Source organism: Delphinapterus leucas, chromosome 2 (assembly GCF_059928025.1).
Source record: "Delphinapterus leucas isolate spDelLeu-1000000601 "Yukka" chromosome 2, BTC_Dleu_Yukka2, whole genome shotgun sequence".
NCBI classification, from domain to species: Eukaryota; Metazoa; Chordata; class Mammalia; order Artiodactyla; family Monodontidae; genus Delphinapterus; species Delphinapterus leucas.
The window spans coordinates 17,728,455-17,755,854 of record NC_143130.1 but is presented as its reverse complement, the minus strand read 5'-3'; the positions used below and the strand labels follow the sequence as shown (position 1 = coordinate 17,755,854).

Genomic DNA, 27,400 nt, shown 5'->3' with positions numbered 1-27,400 from the left:
AGTTCTTTGGAACATTGGCTTATTCCTGTTACCCAGCTCTTTGTGGCTGACTGCCCTTTTCAACTCTTAGAGACCAGTTTGCTCACAATTTGTGTGGAAAGTATCTTGCTAGAAGATGTATTTTCATTTGAGATTTTGTGTGTGCATATTAATACTTCATCTTGGGAAAGAGTATTTCAGTCAGTGTGAATTCTCAAGTCGTTCTGCCAGCTCTTTAGCCATCCTTACTAGGTCCATGTCCCTGTGAATGAAGAGGCCGCCAAGGATGTGGACAGGGTTTGATTCATTCCACTGTAATGAGGCACTTATCAGAATCAGTCTGCCATGAGGTTTTAGGAATCAGGTCTCTGTTCTGTTCGTTGGGCAGTGGTTGTAAGCTGTTGTTCCTTCCCATAAATAATAAGAGGTGTTGTTTTTCTAAGTTATATTGCCCCCCAATTAACATGGGTAGAATTAGCATAAAATCATATTTTGACTAGTTTCCAAGGGAGATTCTTACTTGATCAGGGAAGGGGAGGAAAGTGGTAAGAGAACATATTTCCTTGGCATCATTAGGTTAAAAAAATTTTTTTTTCCCATTTCTTAGAGATGTTTAAGAACATCTCTGGATGTTTCTGACCCTCTGGGTTTATTATTTCTGTTTGATTTAGTTGCCTGTCACATTTGATATCTTTCCAATACCCCTGATGCATGCAAACTCTTGGAAGAGGTGCTGTCTTAATTATGTCTTTGTCACCTCTCTTTCCATTACATTCAAAGTAATGTGAGATCTTCCTTCTAACTTTAGAAAATGATTTTTACAAATCTTTCTTGTGGTATATTTTGAGTCCCCAAACAGCTTTTTTTTCCCCGATAATAGTATTTCTTGCTCTTTGCATTTTCTAAAGAAATGAATAATATAAAGAAGCAGATAGGTAATTTGGGGTCTTGATGATGAGTGTTGACATTTGGTGTATGAATTTGAGGACTTCTGTGGAGCATAGTATAGCTCTACACAGATGGTGGCTGTCCTTGGTACCAATGGGGAGTCATCCAATCAGTACAGTTTAATTTCCTGCCTTTTTCCCTAATCTGTGTTATACTGAGAGCATTTTCCTTTGTCTTGTAAATATTGATACTTTGCACAAGGTTCTATTATGTAATGATTCTTTTGGAGTTGTTTATTAACTTTATTTGGTGATTTTTCTTGTTGCTTAACATATTTATACTTTAGCTTTTTTTTTCTTTTTTTGCTCTTATAAGTAACCTTTAGAAGTACTCTTCAGAGAATATCCTTATATACCAATTTATGTTGACATCTCTTATTATTTTCTTAGAGTAGATTCCTTAAGTAGATTTATTTGACCAAGGAAACAAACATTTTTAAAGCTATTGATAATTGCTCCCCATAAATTCATGAATAATAAAGTGAAAAGTACTTATGATGTATAAAGAGCTCTGTGAGAAGTCCTAGATGGGGTGGGCTGGGGGGTGAGGGGGTAGGATGCAGAGCACCAAGAAGCAACTGGTACTGTTTCTGAGTTCCAGAACTTACTGTCTTACTGAATAGTTTAATAGTTCCATTTGGCTGTGTATCAAAATTACCTGTGGACTTTTAAAAGATGAAACACACTTATACCAATAGATTCATTTACCCATTTCAGGACGTTTGTGTGTTTTTCTTTAAAGCTTCTCAGTTGATTCCGGGGCACAGTCTTTTTTAAAGAACTTGGGTCCAGCGGGAAGTGGAAGTTATCTTTGTCTGTCAAGAAATGGCAAATAGGAATATAATCGTTATTTTGATATGTCTTCGTTTTGGGCTATTTTTTCTATCTTAGAATAGAATCTGGAACATTTAGCATATTTGGTTTTGTGACACTTCACTTCTTTTCACACCTAGCTCAAATTTTTAAATGAAAAGCTATTAATTTTAGTTTTTTTTTTTTAAAGCATTACAACACCCCATTGAGATATTGGATCCTATGTTATCAATACAAGACTAGAACAGGAAATATTTTTCTAGATAGAAGCTATGATAAAAGCACTGTTTCTGTTTACTGTTACTTGGCACATCCCACCTCCCCTCCAATCTTAGTTCAAGTGCATTTAGATATGTAAAGTCAGGACACTGAATTCCCAGCATTAGGGTCACCAATCAGGCACAAGAAGCCTCCAGAAAATGTCTGCTCTCTGTTTTACTGAGAGCGAGAAAACTTTTGCAGTTGATACACAGACAATACAATAGCAATGACAATTGAATTGTGTTCCATGTGGCTCTTTAAAATAGCTGCTTACTGGCTCATTCATTGATTCGTTTGTTCATTCATTGTAAAATGATATTCTATATATATTATATATATATAACTGAATTACTTTGCTGTACACCTGAAACTAACACAACACTGTAAATCAACTATGCCTCAATTTTAAAAAAAAAGAAATGGACATTTGCTCTCTTTAGAATTTAAAAAAAAATGAGAACTTTTCTTTTTATGCAGAACTTTGTAAAAGCTTATAATCTTTTTTTTTTTTTTTTTTTTTTCGGTACGCAGGCCCCTCACTGCTGTGGCCTCTCCCGTTGCGGAGCACAGGCTCCGGACACGCAGGCTCAGTGGCCATGGCTCACGGACCCAGCCGCTCCGCGGCATGTGGGATCTTCCCGGACCGGGGCACGAACCCGTGTCCCCTGCACTGGCAGGCAGACTCTCAACCACTGCGCCACCAGGGAAGCCCAAAGCTTATAATCTTGATCAAGTAAATTATGTACAGACATTAAAAAATAAGTAAATAAAGTGATATTCTAAATTTACCTATTTTTTGCTTTCTCATCCTCTTCTCAAACCTTTGGCTTCTTGGTCTGCTTCTTCTCATTTTTTCTTCCTAATGTAGAAGGTGAGTCATAGTGGTAAATTTTTTATTTTTGAATTAGTCCATTTGACCAGCTTGCTATTAAAAAAAAAGTTGTCTATCTTTTGGATTTTTATGGGCCAACCATAGCTGCCAGCTAGTTACAATAACCATCTAAAACCTCAAAGGATGGACTAAGAAGTGTTTTAAAACTACGTTTCCTTTGTGAGAGCCCTATAGCTGTGTTTAATTTTTTGGGGTATTTGCTTCAAGGGAAATCCAGCTGAGACCCAGGTCTTAGGCTGTCCTGCTACAACATTTGTACTTCCCGTAAAAGGCCTCTAAAACTATAAATTTCACCCTTCTGTTTTGCATATTAAAAGATCTCAATTTGAATGCACTGCATTTTTGTTCAGTAAGTGATGGTTCTACTCATTTTTAAAATAGGCTAACCTCAAGCGCCAAGCTGCCCTAGCCTGAGCTGTTAATAACTGAGACTCATCTATTTCTGTGCCACATTTAGGAATATAATCCCCCTTCACATACTTTAAATATTGTAATTTGTGTTCTAAGTTATGAAATCCTGAAGTGCTATTGAGAAAATGTTTAAGCCTGGGTGTGGTATTTTTAGAGTTCACAAACCATTCCAGGAATATAAATCCGAAGCAAAGTCAGAATCCTTGTTGAGCAGCCTCGAAGTTACATATCACACAGAGGGAAATGAAGATGTTACACCCGTTTTTCTTGATTTGGGAGAGGAGACCAGGAACTGGCACTGATTAAATTATATTGAACAAAAATTCACGTATTCTTTAGACACTTAAAAATATTTTGGCCTCATTTCATCTTTCTAAGTTGGTGTCTATTTTTAATTTTTAATACTTTAGCTTATAAACGTACCTACTTTGGGTCACAAAGTCATGTCCTGTTATTAAAGAGAAGAGCCTAGTAAGGTGCTGGGACTGAGGTACCTGGTGTTTGCTTTCCAGCTGCTGGGGCAGCTCTGTTTTAATTTGCATGTGTTCTAGGTGCCATCATGTGCTGGACTGCCTTTGGGGCAATGTTTTTTACAGGGTGGGGATAAAAATGGTTTCCATCTGTCCCATCTCCAAACTGTACTGTTTCTGAGGTTTTGGTATTTTCGTGTAATGATAGCCAAGTTGATCTGAGTACTTGCTTCTTGCTGGCTGTGTTATGTGTTGTATCTCATTTAATCACCTTCTGAAGTGTAAGTAGTGTGGCCATTCCCAGTTTATTGGTGAGGAGGTAGAACCTGAGAGAGTTTAAATAATTCACCTAAGAATTAAACCAACTGCTGAAAGATAAAGTTGTGTTATGAATCTCAATTGTCCTGTTTCATATTCTGTGCTCTTAAGTATGCTACCCACTTTCCAACATACTTACAGACTTTATATATTGCCCAGTGTTCATTTAGTTGAATATTTTAAACTGTAAAATATTTCATAACAACCTTCTCATTTCTATCACCTCTAAAACTTTCTGTTAAGCAATTAAAATAGGAACATAAGAATAACCAGCATTTATTATTAAAACCAAAATAATTTTTAAAACCTCACCAAGTCATATTATATCTTCACATCTTAGTCTTGAGTGAAAATATGCTAGCGTCATTAATATCACTACTAATAATCTGATTTTGGTAACTGATCTCCATTTCTTTCCCCCTTTTTGGGGGAACTTTTGTCTTTGTGTTTTCCAGTCCTTGTGATTGATATTTTTATCATTGTTATTGCGAAATTATATACTCAGCCCTCTTCCTGATATTTTATGTGTGTTGTTCAAAACAGCTTAACAACAACAAAGTAAATAATGATATAATTGGATTTTAATCGAAAGACCAGAATAAATATCCACGAGACTACGGTGATACTAATAAGTGATTGAATAAAAAATAAAATGGGGAAAAGGTCCAAATTTCCTCGCAGGAGAATTCCAAATAATATATGTTATACTTCCCCCTCCAGAAGGTGGAGCTTAATTCCCCTCTTCTCGAGGATTGGCTGCCTTTAGTAATTTGTTTCCAAAGAATAGAGGATGGAATGAGAAAAACATTAACTCTATAGTGGGGAACTGTGGTGAACTGACCTGAACCCAGTGGTCAAGGTTAGTTATCACTAGTGATAATTCATGGTGATGGTATGAGCCCCTGATGTAGTGTAATGAGATGGGACCTCAGTGGAATTTTCCCCAAAACCCTTGACTCCGGTTTAATCATGAGGAACCTTCAGACAAACCAAAATTGAGGGACGTTCTACACAATACCTGACCACCATTCTTAAAGAATGTCATGGTCGCAAAATACCAGGGAAGACTGAGAAACAGTCTCAGAACAGAGGAGTCTGCGGAGACACGATAGCTAAATGCAGTACGGGATCCTGCCGCGAAGCAGGGATGTTAGTGGAAAAAACTGATGACTTGCAGATAAGTGTGTAGTTCGGTTAACAGTGTCGTACCGATGTTAATGTCTTCATTTTGACAGATAAACCAAAGTTATGGAAGATGTCAACATTGGAGGAAGTTGGGTAAAGAGTATGCAGGAGCTCTCTGTACCATCTTTTCTGTAAATCTAACCTTTTCCAAAACAAGAAGGTACGATGTAGGTTGTACCACCCACATTTTGTGCCGAGAACCGGATGCCGGTTAATGCACCAATAATGAGAATTATGGAACGAGGATTCAGCCACTGGGCTCCATGAGCCTCCTGACATACCTGTTTGTTCCCTGAAATATGGTTTTTGCTTTGAAAATGAGTTCTGTTAAAAGTTCTTCAACTGATTTTGTTAAATATTGGTTTAAGGTTGGCCCCCTTTACTGCTACAAGCCTGAGTTTGAGAAATGCGTCAGCTTTAGACACGCTGCATCTTCAGGACTGGGAGCTCCCACTTTGTCTTCAGTTTTTATCCTGACAACCTCCTGCGTCAGCTGTTTCTTTTTCACTTTATTCAGATTGTTAAGATTTTTTTTTAAGGTGTGTGTGTGGGGTCAACAGCAATCACTCAGAAATTTCCCAGAATCACATTTTCTAAAATTATAATTTTCAGTTATAATTTGAGGACTGAAGTAGTTTCCTTGAAAACTAATATTCTTCTCAGAGAACATGCTTTTTCTGCTGATGGGGTTTGGAGAGAAGGACTTAATTCTTTAGAAGTCTGAGCCATTAATTTCTTTATTCCAAATGCTTCTCTTGTGGAGGTGGAGCCTCATAGATAACTTCTTTTGGTTTATAACCCAATTACATCATTATTTACTTTGCTGTTGTTAAGCTGTTTTGAGCAATGCACGTAAGATATCAAGAAGAGGGCTGAATATATTATTTCTCAATAACACTAACAACAATAATATCAATTAGAAGGATTAGAGAAAACAAAGACAAAAGTTTCCCCCCAAAAAGGGAAAGAAATGGAGATCAGTTAACAAAGTCCGATTTTTAGTAGTGATGTTAATGAAACCAGCATATTTTTACTCAAGCCTAAGATGTTAAGATATAGTACAGACTTGGTGAAGCTTTAAAAATGATGCCAGTTTTAATAATTAATAAACTTTATTACTTACTGCTGATTAGTTCTGACTGCTCTTAGATTCCTATTTTAATTGCTTAACGGAAAGTTTTAGAGGAGATAAAAATGATCTTCTGCATTTTTCAAAAGTGTATCTGTGGAAATGGTTTACCTGAGGAGGCCATTTCACAATTAAGGGGAGAACTTTACAGAAAGTAAATTATAGATGGTACCCGAGAACTTTTCACAGGAATGACTCAATTGTTCTGCTGACCCACCCAGTCCATTGAAGTTATGTTTGTAAACGGAAAAATGTAAGGAGCTGCTAATATTTACATTGCCACATTAATTATATATGGTGCCAATTGTAGTGATTTCTTTGGATATATATCGCTTTAAGATTAAGGTAAAAATGTTTTCAAATTTTAGCAATTTCTTTGAATATATATATATATATATATAGCTTTAAAATTAAGGTAAAATATTTAGATAGGTAAGCATAAAAGATTCATCTTGCACATTTGGATAAGATGTAAGATGGCAGATCTTTTGGAATCAGGCGACTAAGTGTTTTACTCTGTCTCCCTCACCTCCTCGCATCTGCTCCCTCCCTCTCTTGTGCAGTTCGCTCCTGATGCCAGATGCGATCGTTATTTACAATTTTAGTTTTGAGATATGAACATTTGGAGTTACGTGTCTTTGAAAGAAAATGAAATGTAGATGGGTATTTTGTACCTTCAAAATAAGAAGCGTGTAGCACTTTCTAAAATGTTGGAAAATTGTGTCAGATTCCAGTTGGTTTCCCAGAGTCCAGCAAGCGCCGCTCACATTCTCTATTGTTGTTGTGGAAAATGAATGGCATCTGACTCGCAGCCTTGGCATCCTGTGTTTTTCTCCTACACTTGCCCTTGGTGGAAGGAGTAAGGTCAGAAGTGGGGGTCCCGACCCTGCTGACTGTGGGGTGTAGGTGGCTGTAGAACAACTAAGTGACCGTGGTGGTTTTTGTGAAATTCTGTGAAAGAAATGAAACGGGAGCTGCTGTTTTTGCTGCTTCTCTTTTAGCTCTTTTCCTTAGTTCCTCAGAACACAGGTGGAGATAACGTCTTTGTAACTTGAAAAAAGATTACACTTCCTCCCCATCTACCTTCTCCTCACCCCTTATGCATGTTTTCATAAGATAAAGGAGATAATCCCAGTTATATCAGACAAGAGATCATTGTATTTAAAATAATTTTATAAATTTATTTATTTATTTATTTTTTATATTTGGCTGAGTTGGGTCTTCGTTGCTGCGCGTGGGCTTTCTCTAATTGCGGTGAGCGGGGGCTACTATTCCTTGCAGTGCTCTCGGGCTTCTCATTGCGGTGGCTTCTCTTGTTGCGGAGCATGGGCTGTAGGTGCACAGGCTTCAGTAGTTGCAGCATGCAGGCTCAGTAGTTGTGGCTCGCAGGCTGTAGAGTGCAGGCTTAGTAGTTGTGGTGCATGGGCTTAGTTGCTCCGTGGCATGTGGGATCTTCCCGGACCAGGGCTCGAACCTATGTCCCCTGCATTGGCAGGAGGATTCTTAACCACTGTGCCACCAGAGAAGTTCCTAAGACAATTTTAAAACAAACATTTTACGCTTGATTATTCCTAAGACTATGTAGTATTTATCAATGAACCAACCATCTGTAACATAAATAGAAGTTGTGATTCAAGATTGTGTAATGGCTTTGTCCTACTTGACAAGCAAGAACTTGGGAGATACTTTCCCATGGGAGGGGGTCATTATATAGGAACGGCTGAATATCAGAAGTTATACCCAGTTATACCCAGGTAAACTGCGCTTCCTGCTTAGATGGAGAATGAGAACTTGGAAATGTCATCACTCAGAAATTGGGCATTGAAGTGGGGAGGTATAACTGTGGGATCTGGTTAGTCATCCTCATCTCCATAGAGCATTTGTCATAACTTCTCTGAGTCCCCGTTTCTTTTTTCAGACAGTGAGAGCTTCAGCTGGCTGTTCTCTAGCTTTTTCCTTCCAGCTTTTAAAATTCTGTGTCTAAAGTTTTTCATGGCATTCTGAACTGTTGAGGTGGGTTAGGAACAACTGGGGAGATTGGTTCCAATAAGGAGCCTGAATGAGGCTCAGTTTTGCTAATCTTTTTCTTCTTGGATTTCCTGGTCTGCTCCACAAGCAGGTCTGGTAGCTTCAGAGACCTTTGTGCTCTGATGGTCACCTCTGGAAACACCATGGCCTTCATAAGTTGGTGAACCTCCATGTGAGATTTGACCAACCCCTTTTATGCCAGATCCTTTATGTTATAGCCTGATGTGTATCTGTTCCAGGGGTTATTTTTCTTACCTGATATCAAGACTGTTAACAAGGTCAGTTGTAAGTTGTGGGATAAACCTATAATGGCAAACTTCTGGTTTTGTGAACATGTCAACCTGAAGCATTTGCTGTGCAACAGGAAACTTATTTGCAAAATTAATTTTAGTTCTCAAATGTGTTCTTCCATGTTGGAGAGTTCCAACATGATTTTTTTTTTTTGGTGTATTTAACATTTTTGAGTGTCCCACTGATCTAAATGTAATTTTATGATCTAGAAGCTATTGAGCATGTATTTATGATACATGCTGGAAAAGGCATGAGTTATAGTTCAGAATTTTTAAGGCCAGAATGAGTTTTGAGAACTGTGCATGGTACCTTTAATATTTCACAGGAAAGAGAAAACTAATAAAATTTGATGTGCACGCTAGGAGATTTTACTTTATACATTAATACAAAAATTTGCTTGGCTAAATTGATATTTTTCAACTTTTTCTTTTTTTACTAATTTCTGTTCAAAACATAAACTCGGTTTAAAAAGAAAATTAAAACAGTTAAAAATAAAATATTTATTACTTATGAAATTTGAGCTCAAGAGGTGCTGTGGTACATGTTTTGGCATTCAAAATCTTTGGACTTTGACCCTTTTGTTTTTTAATTTTAAACAACTTAAAATGTCAGTGTAATCAGTGTCTCTTGTTGCAGATTCTGCCGCATTTTACTCGACTCTGTATCATTTATAGATACTTACAGATAAACAAATGATAGACATATAGCCTCCTATTAGACAGAATTTTGTTTGGACAAAAAAATCTATGAATGCTCGAATCCTCTTTGTCCTGTCATAGTTCTGCTCAGAAGTAGGAACAAATTTTATTTTATTTTATTTTTTATACCGCAGTTCTTATTAGTTATCTGTTTTATACACGTTAGTGTATACATGTCAATCCCAGTCTCACAATTCATCCCACCACCAGCCCCCTGCCACTTTCCCCCCCTTGGTGTCCGTATGTTCATAGGAACCAATTTTAAACGCACATTATTTTCTTTATCTCCTCCACCCCTCTCATTAATAATGATTAAGAAGGTGGAAGAAGGCAATGATCAAAAATGAAAGTAAGATGTATACATACAGGTACTGGTACTTTAGGGACAGGAATTACCGCTAATATGGAACCGGTTGTTTGACCTCTGATCAACAGCGTTAGGCATCGCATGCAGGATATCGGTCACCATGTATTTCGAATAGTGCTTTTTAGTTCATTACAGTTGAAAATAGCCATGTGCCTAAGATAAGTGATGATAATTACTGTGTTTGGAATAAAATCCTGTGTTTCCTTACTTTGAGAAATGCCTTAATAGGTATGCGATTGGTTTAAACTGATAGGGACTGCCAAACTTTCTGACTTCATTTACAAGTTGGCTATTGAACCTGTGTTTGTGTGTGTGTGTGTGTGTGTGTGTGTGTGTGTGTGTGAATTTATTTATCTCCCCCCTCCCCCCAATTCTTATATCTAGAGGGTGGTTTGAAGGTCAGAAAAGTACATTGACAACAATCCTGTTTACAGACCATTTTATGGTTGTTAATCTTTAAGCTTTAGCCTTGGCATTGCTTCCAAGGTCATACTCTGGTATAGCTGTCAGGAGGCACAAAAGACCAACTCTGGCCCAGGGGCAGGAATGGGGCTGCCACACTGAATTGACAATATGACTACTGAAGATTTTAGCAAGCTTCCTGCAATAAAAAAAAAAAATTGTCCTAAGCCATAATTACTCATTTCACTTCAGCCTCATAATTTCAGGTTAGACATCCTGAAAATGGTTTTCCTTTGTTTTTTGTCTGTCTTTTCTTGTGGAAATGATAAAGCGGAAGATTGAATTCTCTTTGACCACAATTGCAGAGTTGAAAAATATTGTAAATTTAAAACCTTAAAACCACATAGGAATATTCGAAACCATAGGATGCAGAGAGGGTGCAAAAATGAAATCTATATGCATTGGGTGTTTGGTGTTTCAAAATATGGCACAATTCCTAGTGATTTTTTAAAAGATGTTTGGAATTTTTACATTGAGATAAAGTGCAAATATAGTTGGGTTTCCTCTGCTAACACAAAAATATCTATTACTTCTATGATGTTTATGAAATATTCCTGTATTTCTGCAGTAGGGATGTAGGTTTGCCAGGAAATCTGACCATCAGCTAAATAGCTGTTTCTGAGAGATAAAACCTTGGAGCTGCAGCTTACTATGCCAGGAATAAGCCTCTATCCCAAGGCCTTGGGTGGGTTCTGTGTTATTTCTTTTTATTGGCTCAGGGAGGGGGCAGAAAGGACAGTCACTTTCCCTACCCTGGAAGAGATTTACTCCATAACCAAGCTGTGGCTACCCTGGAGCAGCAAATTAATATGCATTTCTCAGCCTGGGTGGCTTTTTGACACCTGATGATATGGCAGTACATTTAGATGATAAGGAAAATGCCTGCTCACAGCAAGGAGCATCTGTTTCTTTTCTGGCAAGAGGAAAGGTTTTCCACCCAGTGCAGAAGCTTGAGTGGATGTTTGGGCCAGTCTCTTAAGGAGAGGATTAAAGTTATAATTTTTAAAAAAGGAGAGTAATTCATTATGGTATTTTTCTCATATAATCTTTTATATGTAAAGTAGTGGCTTTAATGGTTTTTTATTGTTAGCAAATTCAGTAATTTTTAGGGTTTTCTATATTGGTCCTACTGCTAGATTTTTATAAGTCTAAAGAAAAAGATTTCTTTCTTTCTTTTTAAAGTTTGCCAGTATACAGAATGGAGACATTAACTTGATCATAGAATAAAATAGACTTAAAATCCCATTCTCCAATTTATTATAAATTCAACTCTAACTTGTGAAAATATCAATGACGAAAACATTTGTTGGTTTATTTTTTTCTTCAGGTTATGAAATAGTTTTGCAAATACATTTAACAAACATTTTGACTTTTTTGTAGTTGACTATAGTTTGGTCCATGAAAAATGTAGTCTTGCATAGACATAGTTAAAAGTACCATAATTTTAAAATCATTTACACTGGAAAAAGTATTTTCAAATTGAAAATAGAATGCATTGTATCCATTTCAGTTGAAAACAGTGACTATCCATGCATATATTGTAGAAAATACATTGTATGTTATTAGGTTTATGGATGTGCTCACATCACAGATACTAATCACAGCTTTATAGGACTATACTCTGTGTGTGCACTTGATCCAAACTTCAGACAGGATTTTGAGGACGAACATTGCTGAAATCCTAGTAGCACTTGCATGGTGCTGTCGACAAAAATAACAGATATGTTGCATAATGATTAGTAATATATTTTAGAAATTCTTCACTTACCTGGTAATGACTAAGGTGACTGTAACTGGACTTTTCATACATCATAAATCAATTAATATATGCATTTATTATTGACTATCATATCAACATTGAATTAGAATTCTTTTTGTTATGAGGGTATGTTTTATTTTTCTTACCAATTAAATACTCAACGTTGATTCTACGAATATAAAATTGTAGAATTTTTCAGATGGAGTTCAAAAGGACAGATCTTTTGTTTTTTTTTTAGCCCTATCTGCCTTAATATGATTACTTTGTGGTGGCCTGCTGCATGAATTACATGTCATAATTGACATAGAGAAATGCCACACTACTTTTTAGATGCAATTGGAAATAATCACATTTTCCCACAGACACTGTATACTGTAGGTGTGACATTAGATTGAAATAGGCATCTAACAGTGGTATACATCTTTCCGTATAAATTTAAAAGTACAGTCATTGTATTTCAGTGAAAGTGCATTTCCACTGAAGTTTGTCGTGATACCTGATTAAAGCATTTCCTTATTGATTTGATTTTTAAAACAACAGATAGAAGTGTTCCTTTAATTCTGGGATTTTGAAACCTTGTGAAAGTAGGAAACATAGTAAGTATTCCAGAAAAAGCCGTCCACGTAGGTGCAGGCCACTGAGCTAAGTGCTAGAGTTTAAAGGTGACTGGTGATCTTCTGCCTAGGTGTCAGTGTGATCATGGAAATAGCAATCTTAAAAATTAACTAAATTATAAGTTAGAACTATAATTAGGAGTAAAATCAGAATTTAGTAGTTCAGAAAGCATGACATTATCAGTTCTGTTGAGAGTCGGGAAATGCTTCTTAGGGAGGGCAGCTTGGGAACTGGGCCTTGAAGAGCGGTGAGTATTTTCACAGAAGAAATATTGCTGGGAGTCTGGGCTCAGGAAAATCCTGACGGAGGTGAGGATTCCTGTGACACCACGGGTCCCCGGGTCTGCCTCATGTTTGTTCCAGGTGTGACGTGACCTAATGGGCATTTTAGAAGAATCCTCTGTGGAGCGTTGTTGGAGAGGAGAAGGTTTGAGCCAGCCTCCAACTAGAAGGCTGCTGTAGTGGTTCAGAAGAGAGGCACGTCGATCCTGAACTAGGGTGATGGCCAAAGGGTAAGGTCTTGGCCATGAGCTTTGGATTAATGAGACTGTGGAGATTAGGTACATACCTTTGGGACATCCTGTTGGAAATTTAGATCATGAATTCAGAAAAGCAGTTTAGTGTTGGTGACCTGTGCGTAGAAGTTGTCAGGGAGGAGGTTTTGCACTTGTACCTTTTTGACCTTGTTCAGGGAGACGGTAGTGAGACGGTAGTGAGTGGTCCATAGTAAGAGCCCGCAGGGGCCATTTAAGGGAAGACGAATAATGATGGAGATTCAAAAGGAATCAAAAGGAAATACCAGCAGCTTTTTGAATTCTAGACATCAGGAAAAGAGAGTTTTGTGGCATCTGGTCTCTTTACTTTGAAGATATATTTTTCCCTTTGCAAGTGGTATTTAGTCACTATGCATACATCCGGTTCATTATCAACTTTCCACCTAATGGTTTTAGCATCCACTGATTATCTTTGCCTGAATGAATGATTTCATTAGGAGTTGAAAACGATGATTTTTCTAATACTATTAATTGTTCTACTTCCATACCTCGGCATTTTCCTGAAAAGACAAGCTTTCCTCTTTGACTGGCACTATTGGTTTCTCTGAAATACAGTTCCTACTAAAAAGGCAGGATAGATTTTTAACGCTTTCTGTTTCATTATTCATTTTCAAAGTAAAGAGTTGGTATAATAATCACCTCTAATGGTGGGAAAAGAATAGAAAAACCAGGTCCCTAGCCAATGGTAGGACCCTGCACGATCCTTGACGTAAAAATTGTGCTTGTGTTTCGCCACACTTCCAATCCTTTCTCTCTTCGTGGACGTTTAAGTTTCTGTCATTAATAAGTTTATCTGTCCCTTATGATTTACTTGAATTTCTGGTCAGTAAGTTTAGGGACAACCATGTGAAACAGATAGTTTCGGTTTGTTCTGAAGTTACTATGCTCAAGTTTTAAGGAAGGGCTCTTAGTATTTTGAGATACAGTGAACTTTAGTTTCTTCATTTGCTTCATTCTTTTCTTTCGACTTTGTCTATGTCCTCTGCTTAGTTTACCATTTCCACGTTCCTGTAAGCAAGGTCACTACCTCATCCCTGGGTGTGGAGCAGCAGCCTAATCTTACCAGCATCTTCCTTTTACTTGTGGTTATGCCCCATCACAGCTTTCTTTCTTTCTTTTTCTTTCTTTCTTTCTTTCTTTCTTTCTTTCTTTCTTTCTTTCTTTCCTTCCTTCCTTCCTTCCTTCCTTCCTTCCTTCCTTCCTTCCTTCCTTTCTTTCCTTCCTTTCTTTCTTTCTTTCTTTCTTAATAACTTTATTTATTTTATTTCTTTTTGGCTGTGTTGGGTCTTCGTTGCTGCGCGCAGGCTTTCTCTAGTTGCGGCAAGCAGGGGCTGCTCTTCGTTGTGGTGCGTGGGCTTCTCATTGTGGTGGCTTCTCTTGTTGCGGAGCACGGGCTCTAGGCACGTGGGCTTCAGTAGTTGTGGCTCGCGGGCTCTAGAGCGCAGGCTCAGTAGTTGTGGCGCACGGTCTTAGTTGCTTCACGACGTGTGGGATCTTCCCGGACCCGGGCTCGAACCTGTGTCCCCTGCATTGGCAGATGGATTCTTAACCACTGTGCCACCAGGGAAGCCCCTATCACAGCTTTCTTGAGCCATAGTGACCAAAAAGGTACAGAGTTTTACTAGTAAAAAGTACTTGCTGCTAATGGTTAATTCTCCTATCGAGTTTTCGAAGTTTATTTTCTGTAGTTTGATTTTTAAAAAATTACAGAGTTTCATGCCAAAAGTATACTGGTAAATCTTTATAGGTTAAAAAGAATTGTTTTTCGTATGTCACAGCATTGGCATAGGTCCAGGAAAATCAATTTTTTTTTTTTTGGTACGCGGGCCTCTCACTGTTGTGGCCTCTCCCGTTGAGGAGCACAGGCTCCGGACGCGCAGGCTCAGCGGCCATGGCTCATGGGCTCAGCCGCTCCGCGGCATGTGGGATCTTCCCGGACCGGGGCACGAACCCGTGTCCCCCGCATCGGCAGGCGGACTCTCAACCACTGTGCCACCAGGGAAACCCAATCAATTCATTTTTAAGTTTTATTCTCTGATGAAACAGAAAGCAGTATCCTGGTCTATTGCTAAGGTCTATACAATGCAAATCTATTATATTACACTTTTTTGTTTCCATGTGTGTGCTGACTGCTCATGTGGTTTAAGTAATAAAGAATAAGGATCAGTCATGTATATGATGATATTTACAACCACGCTACCCTTAGCAGAGTTTTTAAGGAAAACATTTGGGTACTTAAAGTGGGCACTGATGTAAGTGGGTTAAAGTGAGGTTAACATTTTAAATTTATTCTTGTAGGAGATATTTGGATTTAGTTATTGAACTAAAATGTTCGACTTTCCTACCTTATCCTAGCCTTCTCGTTTCTTTCCAGAACATTTGAATTAAGTTTTGCAGCTCTAAAGCCAAAGCACGTTGTTATAAATTATTATTTGAAAGAGATACCTTGGTTGCTCTGGGGTGTATTAAATAAATATTTATCAGTTGACTAGGTTTTTATGTAAAGACAGCACTCGTCATAAGCATGTCGGAGTGAACAACTATGTGTCTATTATGTACCATGTATTGGGATAGACTAATTTTTTTCTCTACTTGATATTTGAATTAATGTTTACAACTAGCTTGTGAAGGAGGCAACAGAAGAACCCAGAGTCTTCAATCTCTTGCCCAAAGTCACAGAACTGCGAGGATCTAAATAAAGAGCAAATTCATTTGTCTTCCCTGGTTTAAACATTTTTGGTGAATTATAGAAAATATTTCACAGTATTATTCTAAGATTGGAAGGAAGAAGAAAAGAGCAAATGCCATGATTGAATGATGATTAAAGTCTGGTGTAGAAGTATTTTCCATTTTCTGGTGCATGTCCTTGGCTTGGGGAGGTTGATTCGAGAGGAGGGCAGAGTGTGTTCTTCTGTCTATTGTGGGCCTGTGTGTGTGGCCACAGCCCTCAGACTCCTTATCCCAGGCAGGTGACTGCATTTCTGAGGTCTAACCTGGAGGAAATGTCCTCAGTCAGCTTTTTGGTATAGACACGGGAAAAACATTTTAAATATGTAGAATCATTTTTCTGCTACTTTTGAAAAACCAGGTGCATCATTAATTTGCAAGATCTGGTTTTTTACAAGACACCTTTTTGTTTCTTTTTGAATAGAAAGATGAAAACTACAGAAGCCTCCCACGGGACACTAGTAACTGGTCTAACCAATTTCAGAGAGACAATGCTCGCTCATCTCTGAGTGCCAGTCACCCAATGGTGGACAAGTGGCTGGAGAAGCAAGAACAGGTAACACAAACGAATCCTTCTACATGCGTCGGTGGTGTAACTTCCTAGCCCATCCCCCAGACGTTGCCCTCCATCACAATGATGACTGGAGATAAGTGATTCTGCCAGATGTAGTTAAGGACCAGGCTCTGTATCAGAGTGTTTGTAACATAAATGTAGAATATTTCGGTGGTGGTTCCTGATCAAAGATTTCTCATAAGCAGGTGCTGTAGATTCTCAAGTATCACCACCGTAGAGCTTGTTAGGCTGTGAGGCACAGATATTTGGTGTGAATAATGTGGTTTATAGGTAGACTTTCAAGACTACCCATGGGCTCTCCTCTCGACTGAGAGGCCATTAAGTCAAAGGATCTGAAGAGGCAAAATAAATTTTCTGTTATCCCTGACTTCACTTTATGGGAAAAATATAAGCTGTAGTGTTGTTTCAGCATTTAGACTATCTTGTCAGGTCTGGGGACTTGTCCTTTCATAAATGTCAAGGACCTGTTGTAGGTGTCTACGTTTTCAGAGTAGCTTAGTTCACTCTGTGGGGTAGTCACCTCCAATTCATGAAATCAGAATTGTTACCACTCAGTATACATAGTGGCTTGGGAAGAGGACTGTTTGCAACAGAACTGTTGGTATGAAGACTAAGAATTTATCTGGTAAGTTTTGATGTATAAAAAATTCTTGCAGTGTTGTTTTTTTAAAGTGTTAATTGTTTATTGTTAGTCACAGTGTTTCTCTGTAGTGGGGACGCCAGTGTTTTCTTTGTAGTTTTGTTAGTTTTGATATTAAAAATGCACTTATTTGGTTCCTTCGTCATCTATATTCTTTAAAAAGTTCATATGGATCACAAACTAGGTGAGTACTCAGTGACAGAATGTTTTGTTGTGTATCAGTTTCAATAATTTCTAAAATTATTGATAATTCGGTTGCCTAGATACTAGAATAGCTGTTTTTCAATTTAGATTAATGATATCAGTGGAAAGAAACCCTAAGTATTTTGCTGAATTCATCTCAGTCTATGTTTTACAGCATAAACCTCCTAAAATAGTTCTGTGTATGTGGGGTGTTTGATTATGAAACAGTAAAAAAGGACAGTTTGCCTTTGATACCTGTGATGGAATGATTTTTATCCTATAGTAAGGAGTATAAAACTTTGTGTGCTGGAAATAATTTTAATATATATATTTTTGATGTGGACCATTTTTAAAGTCATTATTGAATTTGTTACAATATTGCTTCTGTTTTATGTTTTGGTTTTTTTGGCTGCAAGGCATGTAGGACCCCAGCTCCCTGACCAGGGATCGAACCCACATCCCCTGCGCTGGAAGGCGAAGTCTTAACCAGCGGAGCACCAGGGAAGTCCCTGCAAATGATATTAAATAGTTTAAAAACCGTGGAAGTTCTACTTAGGAAAAACAAGTGATAAAAACAAGTGAAGAACCCACTGATAATGAAATAGTAACACCAGTTAGTTTAAAATCTGTATTGTTTTGAGAAAATTATCACTTTGAAGTAACTTTTTAGGATTGAGGTAGTTCACCTCGGGCCTGGGGTCAGACTGGCTGCTATCGGCTCTTCACCACGTGTGGGGTTTGGGCACTTGCTCACCTTGTCTGCCCCTCAGTTTATTCACATAGCGGACATAGCGGATGGGGTAATCATAGAGCTGGCCTCATTGGTGATATAATACCTGCTGAGGGCTTAGATTCATGCCCGGTACCCAGACAAATTCAGTGTGTCTTAGTATATTTGTTGGAAAAACATTGTGTGCTAATACAGAACATCTAGATTGCATGATAAGGAACTACTCCTTTCTCCTTTAATAAGTCAGGGGGAAGGGAAGGTAGGGGTTCATTTCTGGCCCAGTGGCCTTCCTGAGGGTCAGGGTTCCCCAGCTTCTCCCGGAGCCCCGCAGGCTTGACCAGTCCTTTCCTGCTGGGTCCAGACCATCACATCCTTGCAGAGGAAGGGGGCCGGGCCCTTCTCTTCACTGTGGCCCATTTGAAAGCAGATAAGCTTTTCCTGTCACCACCACCTCCCCCTTCCCCCGCCCACCAGATGCCCTTTGTGTTTTGTTGTCCAGAATCTCATGACTTGCCCACCCGTTTTGAAATCAAAGGCAGTAAAAGTACCTGTGTTGGTTTAGACTAATTGCGTTTGACCTCCTGGTGCTGGGGGTGGAAATGGGGGTTTACCTTCCCCGAAACACAATTGCTCATCACTAAACACAGTCAGGGCTCCGTTCAAGCTAAAGATGCTGAATCTGACCATTTTTATTGCAAGATTAGGAGAAAAAAATTGGCAGCCCGGAGTTTCTAAAATATGATACATTTAATTATTTCTGAAAATATAACTTTGGGCTTCCCTGGTGGCGCAGTGGTTGAGAGTCCGCTTGCTGATGCAGGGGACGCAGGTTCGTGCCCCGGTCTGGGAGGATCTCACATGCCCCTGAGCAGCTGGGCCCGTGAGCCATGGCCGCTGAGCCTGCGCGTCCGGAGCCGCAACGGGAGAGGCCACAACAGTGAGAGGCCTGCATACCGCAAAAAAAAAAAAAAAAAAAAAAAAAAAATATATATATATATATATATATATATAAAACTTTGTCTTACTATTGCGGTTGTAGGCCTGTTTTTAAGGGAAGTAGTATAGATTTTCTTTGTAATTTTGGGGTTTCTTTTTAAGCAAAAGGGATGCATTGAGACACAAACACCTTTTTTTTTTCTCCCCCAAAACTAAGCCTTGATTGGCTTTTGTTGAAGTTATTTGAAGTATTTGTTCCATGATAAGAAAGTTAAAAAAGAAAAAGTGCTTTCTTAGTATGTGTAGCCGCTGTAAATGACATTAGCTTATTGACTCCTGAGCCTGCAGTCATCTTCTTCCTTGGCTTCAGTTTAAGAAATGCCGATCCATTCATTAAATTTAATGATTTACCATCAGCAGGATAATTAACTAGCCTGAAGTCTATTTAACTGGACAGGAACAGCAAAAACAAAAAACCCATATTAAAACTTTGGCCAAAAGTAAGCACAATTGTTTGGGCAGAAGAGTACAAATAGGTTATGCTGGATACACTGGAAATCTAGTCCAGCCATTCTCATTTAATTGTGGATTTATTCATTTAACTGTTCCCATGAGTCATTTGACTTTAATGGCCTGATGTCTCTTCTGTGTGGTTTTTTTTTTTTGCCATTAAAAATATAGTAAAGGAGTGGCATCATGTAGATAAAAGAATATTTCATATGGTTAAAAAAAAAAATCAGCCCTTGCCTTTATGCTTTGGGATCACCGGAGTGGAACTGATGTCTTCTTTTAGTTATGCCATCTGGACTGAAGAGGTCAAGAGAGTTCTAGATTGTATATGCCTCCAGTGGTTTTGTTTTTGCTCTATTTCCTACTAGAGTGCTTGTTTCTCATTATCTCTGTTTTTTGAAGGCAATTATGACCACATCAGCTTTGCCAGTGGGAATAAACAGTAGGGATGAAAAGGACAAAGGAGGGTGTGTGCTGAGCTAGCAGGCACCTCTGGAAGCTGAGGTGCTTTCTCTTTTGGGATTGATAAGGGGACGATTGAATCTTCCTTTCCTCTGTTAGAGTGTTGGTTAGTCTACCTCTGTCTCTAAAGGTAGGTGGTGTATCTGAACTCTGAACTCTGACCCAGGAAGCACTTGGAGTCAAAGTCAACATGATTCCAGAATCTTGACTGACTCACCTTGCTCAGATTTGCCTGTAGCGGCATCCTACGTCAGGGTCATCTCAGAAGGTAGAGGACTGAGCATCTTTCAAAGACATCCTTTTCTTACCTCAATCTCGTGACTTCCTTCTCCTGGGAGTTCTCAGAGGAAGCACAAAGGATTTGAAAACTAAATGGGTTTCTGTCATGTTGCCTTAAAAATGTTCTCCTGCTTCCGAAATTTTAACTCTGAGACCCAAGAAACAAAAAGCACAGCAAACCCCCCTCAGTTTTTTTTCTTTTTTTGTAATTAATTTATTTAATTAATTTATTTTTGGCTGCGTTGGGTCTTCGTTGCTGCGCGTGGTCTTTCTCTAGTTGCGGTGTGTGGGCTTCTCATTGCGGTGGCTTCTGTTGCGGAGCACAGGCTCTAGGCACGTGGGCTTCAGTGGTTGTGGCACATGGGCTCAGTAGTTGTGGCGCACGGGCTTAGTTGCTCCGCGGCACGCGGGATTTTCCCGGACCAGGGCTCAAACCCGTGTCCCCTGCATTGGCAGGCGGATTCCTAACCACTGTGCCACCAGGGAAGCCTCCCCAGTTTTGATGTATGACAATGCTTTAAGAAATCTGAATTCCTTTTAACGATTACCATTTCCTTGACTCTGCATGGGCTATAATTTAATATTGGCAGAAAATAGATCATAAGCTGCCTTTGTTCTTCTATCCCCACAGTTTATTGCAACTAATACATTCCACAGAAGAGGAGGCAGGAACTTTACAATACATGATTGGGAGAATTTGGGACCAGAATGTAGAGGGACCTTAAGGGAAATTTAAGCTAATTGGGAGCCTGCCATTTTCACTACCTTGTCTGGGTGAACGGGCCTGAAGCCAATTAACAGAAAACACTAGGAGGTGGAAGGCACATTCCAGCCACCACTTATGCTCTGTTACAGGGGATGACTGCCCTGACCTTTAGAGAAAAGTCCATGCTTTAAGGTTCTTTCCATCAAGCAAAAACTGCATCTAATTGGCAGATTATACTGAGGGAGGCAGACTCAGGGAAAGACCTTAAATGTGTGGTGATCACGAGGTTTAGGTTTGACATTGAATGGGCCGTCCCCTCCCCTTTGGAGCCTGTGAGGCCATGAGTTTTAGAAGCACTGAACTGCCTTTTTCCTTCTTCTTTTGTGCACTTTTGTCACTGTCTCCAGCCACGATGCTTTTGCTCCAGGCTTTTTCATGCAGACAGAACATTTCTGAATTTTCATCACTTATTCCTTCTGAAATGAATGTGGCTAATCCAGGGATAGGTCTGTTTTTACATCAGCTTGTATTTGTTGACTCCTAGAGATTATAATTAGAAAATAGCTGATGGTTAAATAGAAAACCTATGTAATAAAATAATGCCAGGGAATGAATGCTTATCATTGGTCCTGTTCTCAAAAAAGAAGAGTCCAACACTGTCTGCTTATCCTGATACTTTTAAAACTTTTGAAAATATTTATACATTATGATTGCTATTCATGTGCTACACAGTGAGTATAGTCACAAATCATGGAAAAGTTACTATGAAAGTGTTTCATTTTTACATTTCATTGTAATTTGATTAAAGCCAAAGTTTTGAGGAGCTAGAGCAGAAGCAAATTTTAAAAATTAGAGCCTGTTTTGGATGTGAGTAAACAGCGTAGTGAAGCAACGTTTTTAAGCTTATCCAGATTTTATATGGGGATAGTTTAGAAAAGTGAGTAAGTCAGTCAGTAAGTCCTCATGTTCCTAGGTTTTGCCCATTTCACCCTGGTGTGATGAATGACGGGGTCAGGGGTCATGCTGTGGGCCCACACCTCTCTCCGTGGTTGGTTTTTCTTCCATCCACCTGCACAGGCAAGATCCTCATCTTTCCCCAAGTGCTTAAAAACCTTTCCTAAATGGGGGAAAAAAACAAATCTCATCTCATTGACACTTAGAACCATCCAGATGACATATAACTGGTTTTCCAGAATATGAACTGATCATACTTTCTTAATGACAAAATGAGGAGGTGGCTTCTTCAGAAATCTGATTACAACAGCTGCAAACCGGTCAGTGAAATGACTGCAGGGTCAACCCCTTAGAACAAGGAAGAGCTCTGGAAATTCTGACATGGGAACTGGCCAGGCTTCCTGGTCTCTGCCACACTAATGGGACAGGAGGTTAGGCTCTGGTCCTGCTAAATAGTAACTGGGATGTGGTTGGTTTGTTTACTCTTTAGCACAAAGACACTGAGTAACCAAAAGACTTGATAATCTGGTTAAAAATAATCAAAGGCCCCTGCCTCCCAATTCTAAAGTTCTACAGTTTTCTATTAAAAGGCAGGGGATTTATTAATATTATTTCCTAGTTGGCAAAGTTTCGCAGAACTTGTGCCAAAGCTAATAGAATTGTGTTCACCTCTAGCAGCAGCAAATGTAGAAACTAAAAACATCGATCGCTTTAAAAATTAAGTTTAGTTTTCATTATAAAAATGCCAGAGAGTTTCTTTATAGCAGAAACATGTCATGTTCACAATAACACCAAAAATAAAACCAAAACAACCTTTGAAGAGAGGTGTCATGTCTCCTGGATATGCCAAGAGCAGATTATCTTGTGCTTTGATAATGGGATGTCTGCCATTATAATACATGTCTTAACATTAGTCGAGGTTTAAAACTGATAGTGTCATCTTTGTATGTGACACATATTATTTTTCAGAAACCCTACACATTTTCTACTTGTATTATCAAAGAACAGTAGACTCATAGCATCATATATAAGAACAAGACTGGAGCGCAGGGGGCTGGTGGACATTCTTCCGAGAAGGAAACACGAGTTTCCCAGGGAGCCTTGCCAGCCATGTGCAGGGCCACTTTGGATGGTGTTTTCTCGTGAGAGCGACAAGCATTTTACCCTTATGTAAATTCAGTGGCACGTAACTCACTGGCGTGACCTTTTCTCGGTTGTGTAAAACCTGCAACCTTCATTTTCACTATAGACAAAATGGGGAAAATAATACCCACTGTTGGCTTCATGCGTGAAGATTGAGTGAGTAACACATATCAAAATGCAGATCCAGTTTTTGGTGCATCGTGGGCACTTGTTAGGTGCTGCTCTCCTATCTTTATTTTGGGTAAGAATAGCCTCGGTGACTCTCCCTGAGTCACAACAGTCGCTGGCTGTTTTTCTCCTGGCATATTGGGAGTACCATTTGGGGTGCTGTGCTGGTTCCTTTTCATCCCTGGTGTATTTCTAATGCCCTCATCATCCTTCCAGAATTGGATTCTCGCTTCCATGGCATCTTACCAGAATTAAAATAAAAGTTAATCATTTAAAATCATCTCTGGTTCTTTTCTGAAGGACATAATCTGACATAACAATGATATTAGTGTTCACCTCTGTGTCTGTGTCCATTCTTTATATTCCCTTTTGGTTTTGGCAAGCACGCGTGGCTTTGCTACGATTAGATCTAAGGATGCCATTTAAGAATGCTAAGTGTCTTACTAGGGTTTCTGCTTGGCCACTTTCTAAGCTTCCGGGTTCCTTTGTGAAGTGAATGGAGCTCGGGAGACACAGGGCTGCCCATGGGCTCTTAGAGTGAGGGGTGCAGTTTAAGAGGTACTAGTCAATTCTCCTGTTCCTTTATGACTGGCCATTTTTATTGCTTCTTTTGCCTATGGAGCTCAAAGCCTGCAAGCAGCAGGGAAGTGCTTCAGAAATTCTACCGAGTGAAAAATCTTTGGTGGTGTGTGGATTAACCTTCACGGGGAGTCTGTTAGTAGCTGATGATTTGCTTCCCTGTGAATACAGCTGCTAGAACTAGATGTTTCGAGCTTGCACTGTGGATAAAGGCGCATTTTCTTTTTTAGCTACAACCCTCAGGTGCCTTTTCATAAATTCATTGCAGGCAGCCTTCAAGATTTTGTTGTGAGCTGTGTGATTAAATATGACCATGAAAAAAAATACAGGCTTTCTCGTCTCTTTTTATCCCCACCCATCTGTATGTCATTTGCTTTTGAAAATTTGTTCTTTATTTCTACGTTCAGTGAGCAGGAGAACTGCTATCCTTTAAAAATCCTGGTTAAGAAATTGCATTAACATGTTTGGCTTACAGTATGTTGTTTTCACTACCCGTTTCCTGCAGCCTGCCTGTAGCAATTGAATCCCTCTAAACCATTTAAAATTTTGGAATGTTATGATCTAGGTAGGTATACTTTTTCAAAATCAGTCTTATACAAGCTTTTTCCAGCTACCTTCAACAGGATTCTGGAATGGTCCTGAAAAAATGGCCGTTTTTAAGCACTAAAACATTTTGCCCAATGGTTTTATGTTCTTTTTTCCCCCACTGAGGCCTGGGTATATGTGCCCTGTAGTATTTTCATTGGGTCTGTGTATCTATGAGACATTCTTTTAAAATTATATTTATTTTTGGCTGTGTTGGGTCTTCGTTTCTTTTTTTCTTTTCTTTTTTTTTTTTGCGGTACGTAGGCCTCTCGCTGTTGTGGCCTCTCCCGTTGCGGGGCACAGGCTCCGGACGCGCAGGCTCAGCGGCCATGGCTCACGGGCCCAGCCGCTCCGCGGCATGTGGGATCTTCCCGGACCGGGGCACAAACCCGCGTCCCCTGCATCGGCAGGCGGACTCTCAACCACTGCGCCACCAGGGAAGCCCCGTGGGTCTTCGTTTCTGTGCGAGGGCTTTCTCTAGTTGCGGCAAGCAGGGGCTACTCTTCATCGCGGTGCGCAGGCCTCTCACTATCGTTCTCTCTCTTGTTGCGGAGCACAGGCTCCAGACGCGCAGGCTCAGTAGTTGTGGCTCACGGGCCTAGTTGCTCAGCGGCATGTGGGATCCTCCCAGACCAGGGCTCAAACCCGTGTTCCCTGCATTGGCAGGCGGATTCTCAACCACTGCGCCACCAGGGAAGCCCTATGAGACATTTTTTTTCTTTCAGTTCTTCCTCCCTCCGTCCCTCCCTTCCTTCCTTTCTCTCTTTCTTTTCTCTGCTCTTATGGCTGAAAGGAGGTTGTTGATCAGCTTTCTTTTTAAAGAAGAAAATACTGAAAAATAAGCATGTAATTTCCACAACATATACCTGATGGTATTGCAAGGCAGGGGGGTTTGTTTGGGCTTTTAGGTTTCACTTTATGTATTTGTAGAAATATATACTCCTTTGCAAGAAGAACATGTTACTTGAAATATTTTTATTTTTAGTAAATCAAACTTCACAAGATTAGAAGATGGAGCAATGTTTTCTCTCTCTCTCTCTCTCTTTTTAATAAATACCATAATTCCCAAACTGTAAGATAAAATGGCAATGTGGATATTAATCAGAATCAAGTTAAACCCTTTGAGAAGGGCAGTGTCTCTTCCTGCCTGCGGTAATCCCTTATTTCCCTGAATTCATTCTTGTATCCTCCTGTTCCCATCACTACATTTACAAACCTTCCTGGACTTCTGCTGCCTGTCCTCATTCCTGGAAGAAGCTGCCCGAAGGCCAGCCGTCTTCACCTCTGTTCTGTCTGCCATCCTTTCTCAGTCTTAGGACTTTGCCTTCGTGTTTAATTCCTCTTTACACAGTCCTGAATGTGTGTGTGTGTGTCTGCACTAGATCTTGCCACTCAGCAGATAGATGCTCCGTTAACAGTCCCCCTGCCCCACACGCCCTTGTCTCCCTTTCGCCTCTGCCTGGCTGACTGTCCCTCCCAGTTCACAGATTTGGTTCCTTCTTATCTTTCATGTATCCAACCCCAAGCATCCCGCCCCCCCCCCCAGGGGACACTCCCTAATCCTCATGCTTGCAGGAGGGGGACATTCCTGCTGCCCTTACATTATTGTCTCTTCTTTCATCAGCCTTCTGTTTATAACATTTATGAATTTGAATTTATCTTTGTTTATGTCTGTTTCCATGAGCTAAAATGGCACTGGTGTTGTCTTGGTTACTCTTTGTTTGTAGCTCCGACTCATCCCCCATGTGTTTTTTTTTTCTTTTTTTTTTTTTTTTTGCGGTACGCAGGCCTCTCACTGTTGTGGCCTCTCCCGTTGCGGAGCACAGGCTCCGGACACGCAGGCTCAGTGGCCATGGCTCACGGGCCCAGCCGCTCCGCGGCATGTGGGATCTTCCCAGACCGGACGTACCTGCGTCCCCTGCATCGGCAGGCGGACTCTCAACCACTGCGCCACCAGGGAAGCCCCCCACCACCATGTTTTTGAGTGAATAAGTGTTGTGATAAATTGAAAGGAAAAAGTCCATAATAATTTTTACTTTTTCTGATGCCATGTATTACAGTTGGATTCTTTGTTGGGTGGACTAGATTGGCCATTTTTATGCCATATGATATGATATTGTGATTTTTATTAGTTATAAGCTAAAAATGGCAGATTATAGGTAAAGCGAAGAAAACCTGTTAAATATTAAGTCATGTACGTAAGTAAATCTTAGAAACACGGTCATACTTCTGAGTCATCGATGTTTGGCTGCATCCTGGCTTGTGTTGCAAGTTTTACTTCAAATACCTTGACCTGGTGGAGAGCATGGTGTTCCTCATCCACTTATTCAATCACTTCTGATCTTCCCCTGAGAATATCTTGTAACTGAGCATGGATTCAGGTGTTAAAAGGTGAGCACCCTCAGTCTGTTACTAACAGTGTCTCTGCATCCTTATAATTTTTGCTGTATGACAGTTGGTCACAGTTGCCCTGGGAAAGCCCCCTGAGGCTTTTAAGGCTTTGTCTAGAAGGTCATGGTATTAGAGGGTAAGAGCTGCTGGGGCTTACTTAAGTGAGGCATTAGGGGGACATGAGGAGAAAAAAGGCCGCCTAAAATGTTGCTCGAGGTCCAACATAGTCATCGATTCTATTAGCTCTAAAAATTTTAATTACTTGAATAGTTAAAATATTTGATTATCAGAAAATATTAAATTTCTCTGTTTATAACTAAATTGACAGATTAATTTTCCATTTAATTGGAAAAACAATTTTATTTTTCTTTCTGTGGTACGCGGACCTCTCACTGTTGTGGCCTCTCCCGTTGCGGAGCACAGGCTCCGGACGCGCAGGCTCAGCGGCCATGGCTCACGGGCCCAGCCGCTCCGCGGCATGTGGGATCTTCCCGGACCGGGGCACAAACCCGCGTCTCCCTGCATCGGCAGGCGGACTCGAAACCACTGCGCCACCAGGGAAGCCCGAAAAACAATATCTGAACAAACCATTTGATTATATTTAATATTTTATAAGCAAGTGAGTTGAAAGTAATATATTCTCTCCTGAACATAT

General features: G+C 39.7%; 1 protein-coding gene across 20 annotated transcripts in view; it reads left to right on the top strand.

The window, feature by feature from the left end:
* PARD3 (par-3 family cell polarity regulator) overlaps positions 1-27,400 on the top strand; it is a 642,085-nt gene that overhangs the window by 291,826 nt on the left and 322,859 nt on the right. For 17 of the 20 annotated variants that reach the window (XM_089906476.1, XM_089906474.1, XM_089906475.1 and 14 more), the window contains one exon: positions 16,330-16,461. The exons of the other annotated variants lie outside the window; for them this stretch is intronic. In XM_089906476.1, the coding sequence (XP_089762602.1) occupies positions 16,330-16,461 (132 nt within the window). The remainder of the gene's footprint in view (positions 1-16,329; positions 16,462-27,400) is intronic. 20 annotated transcript variants of the gene reach the window in all.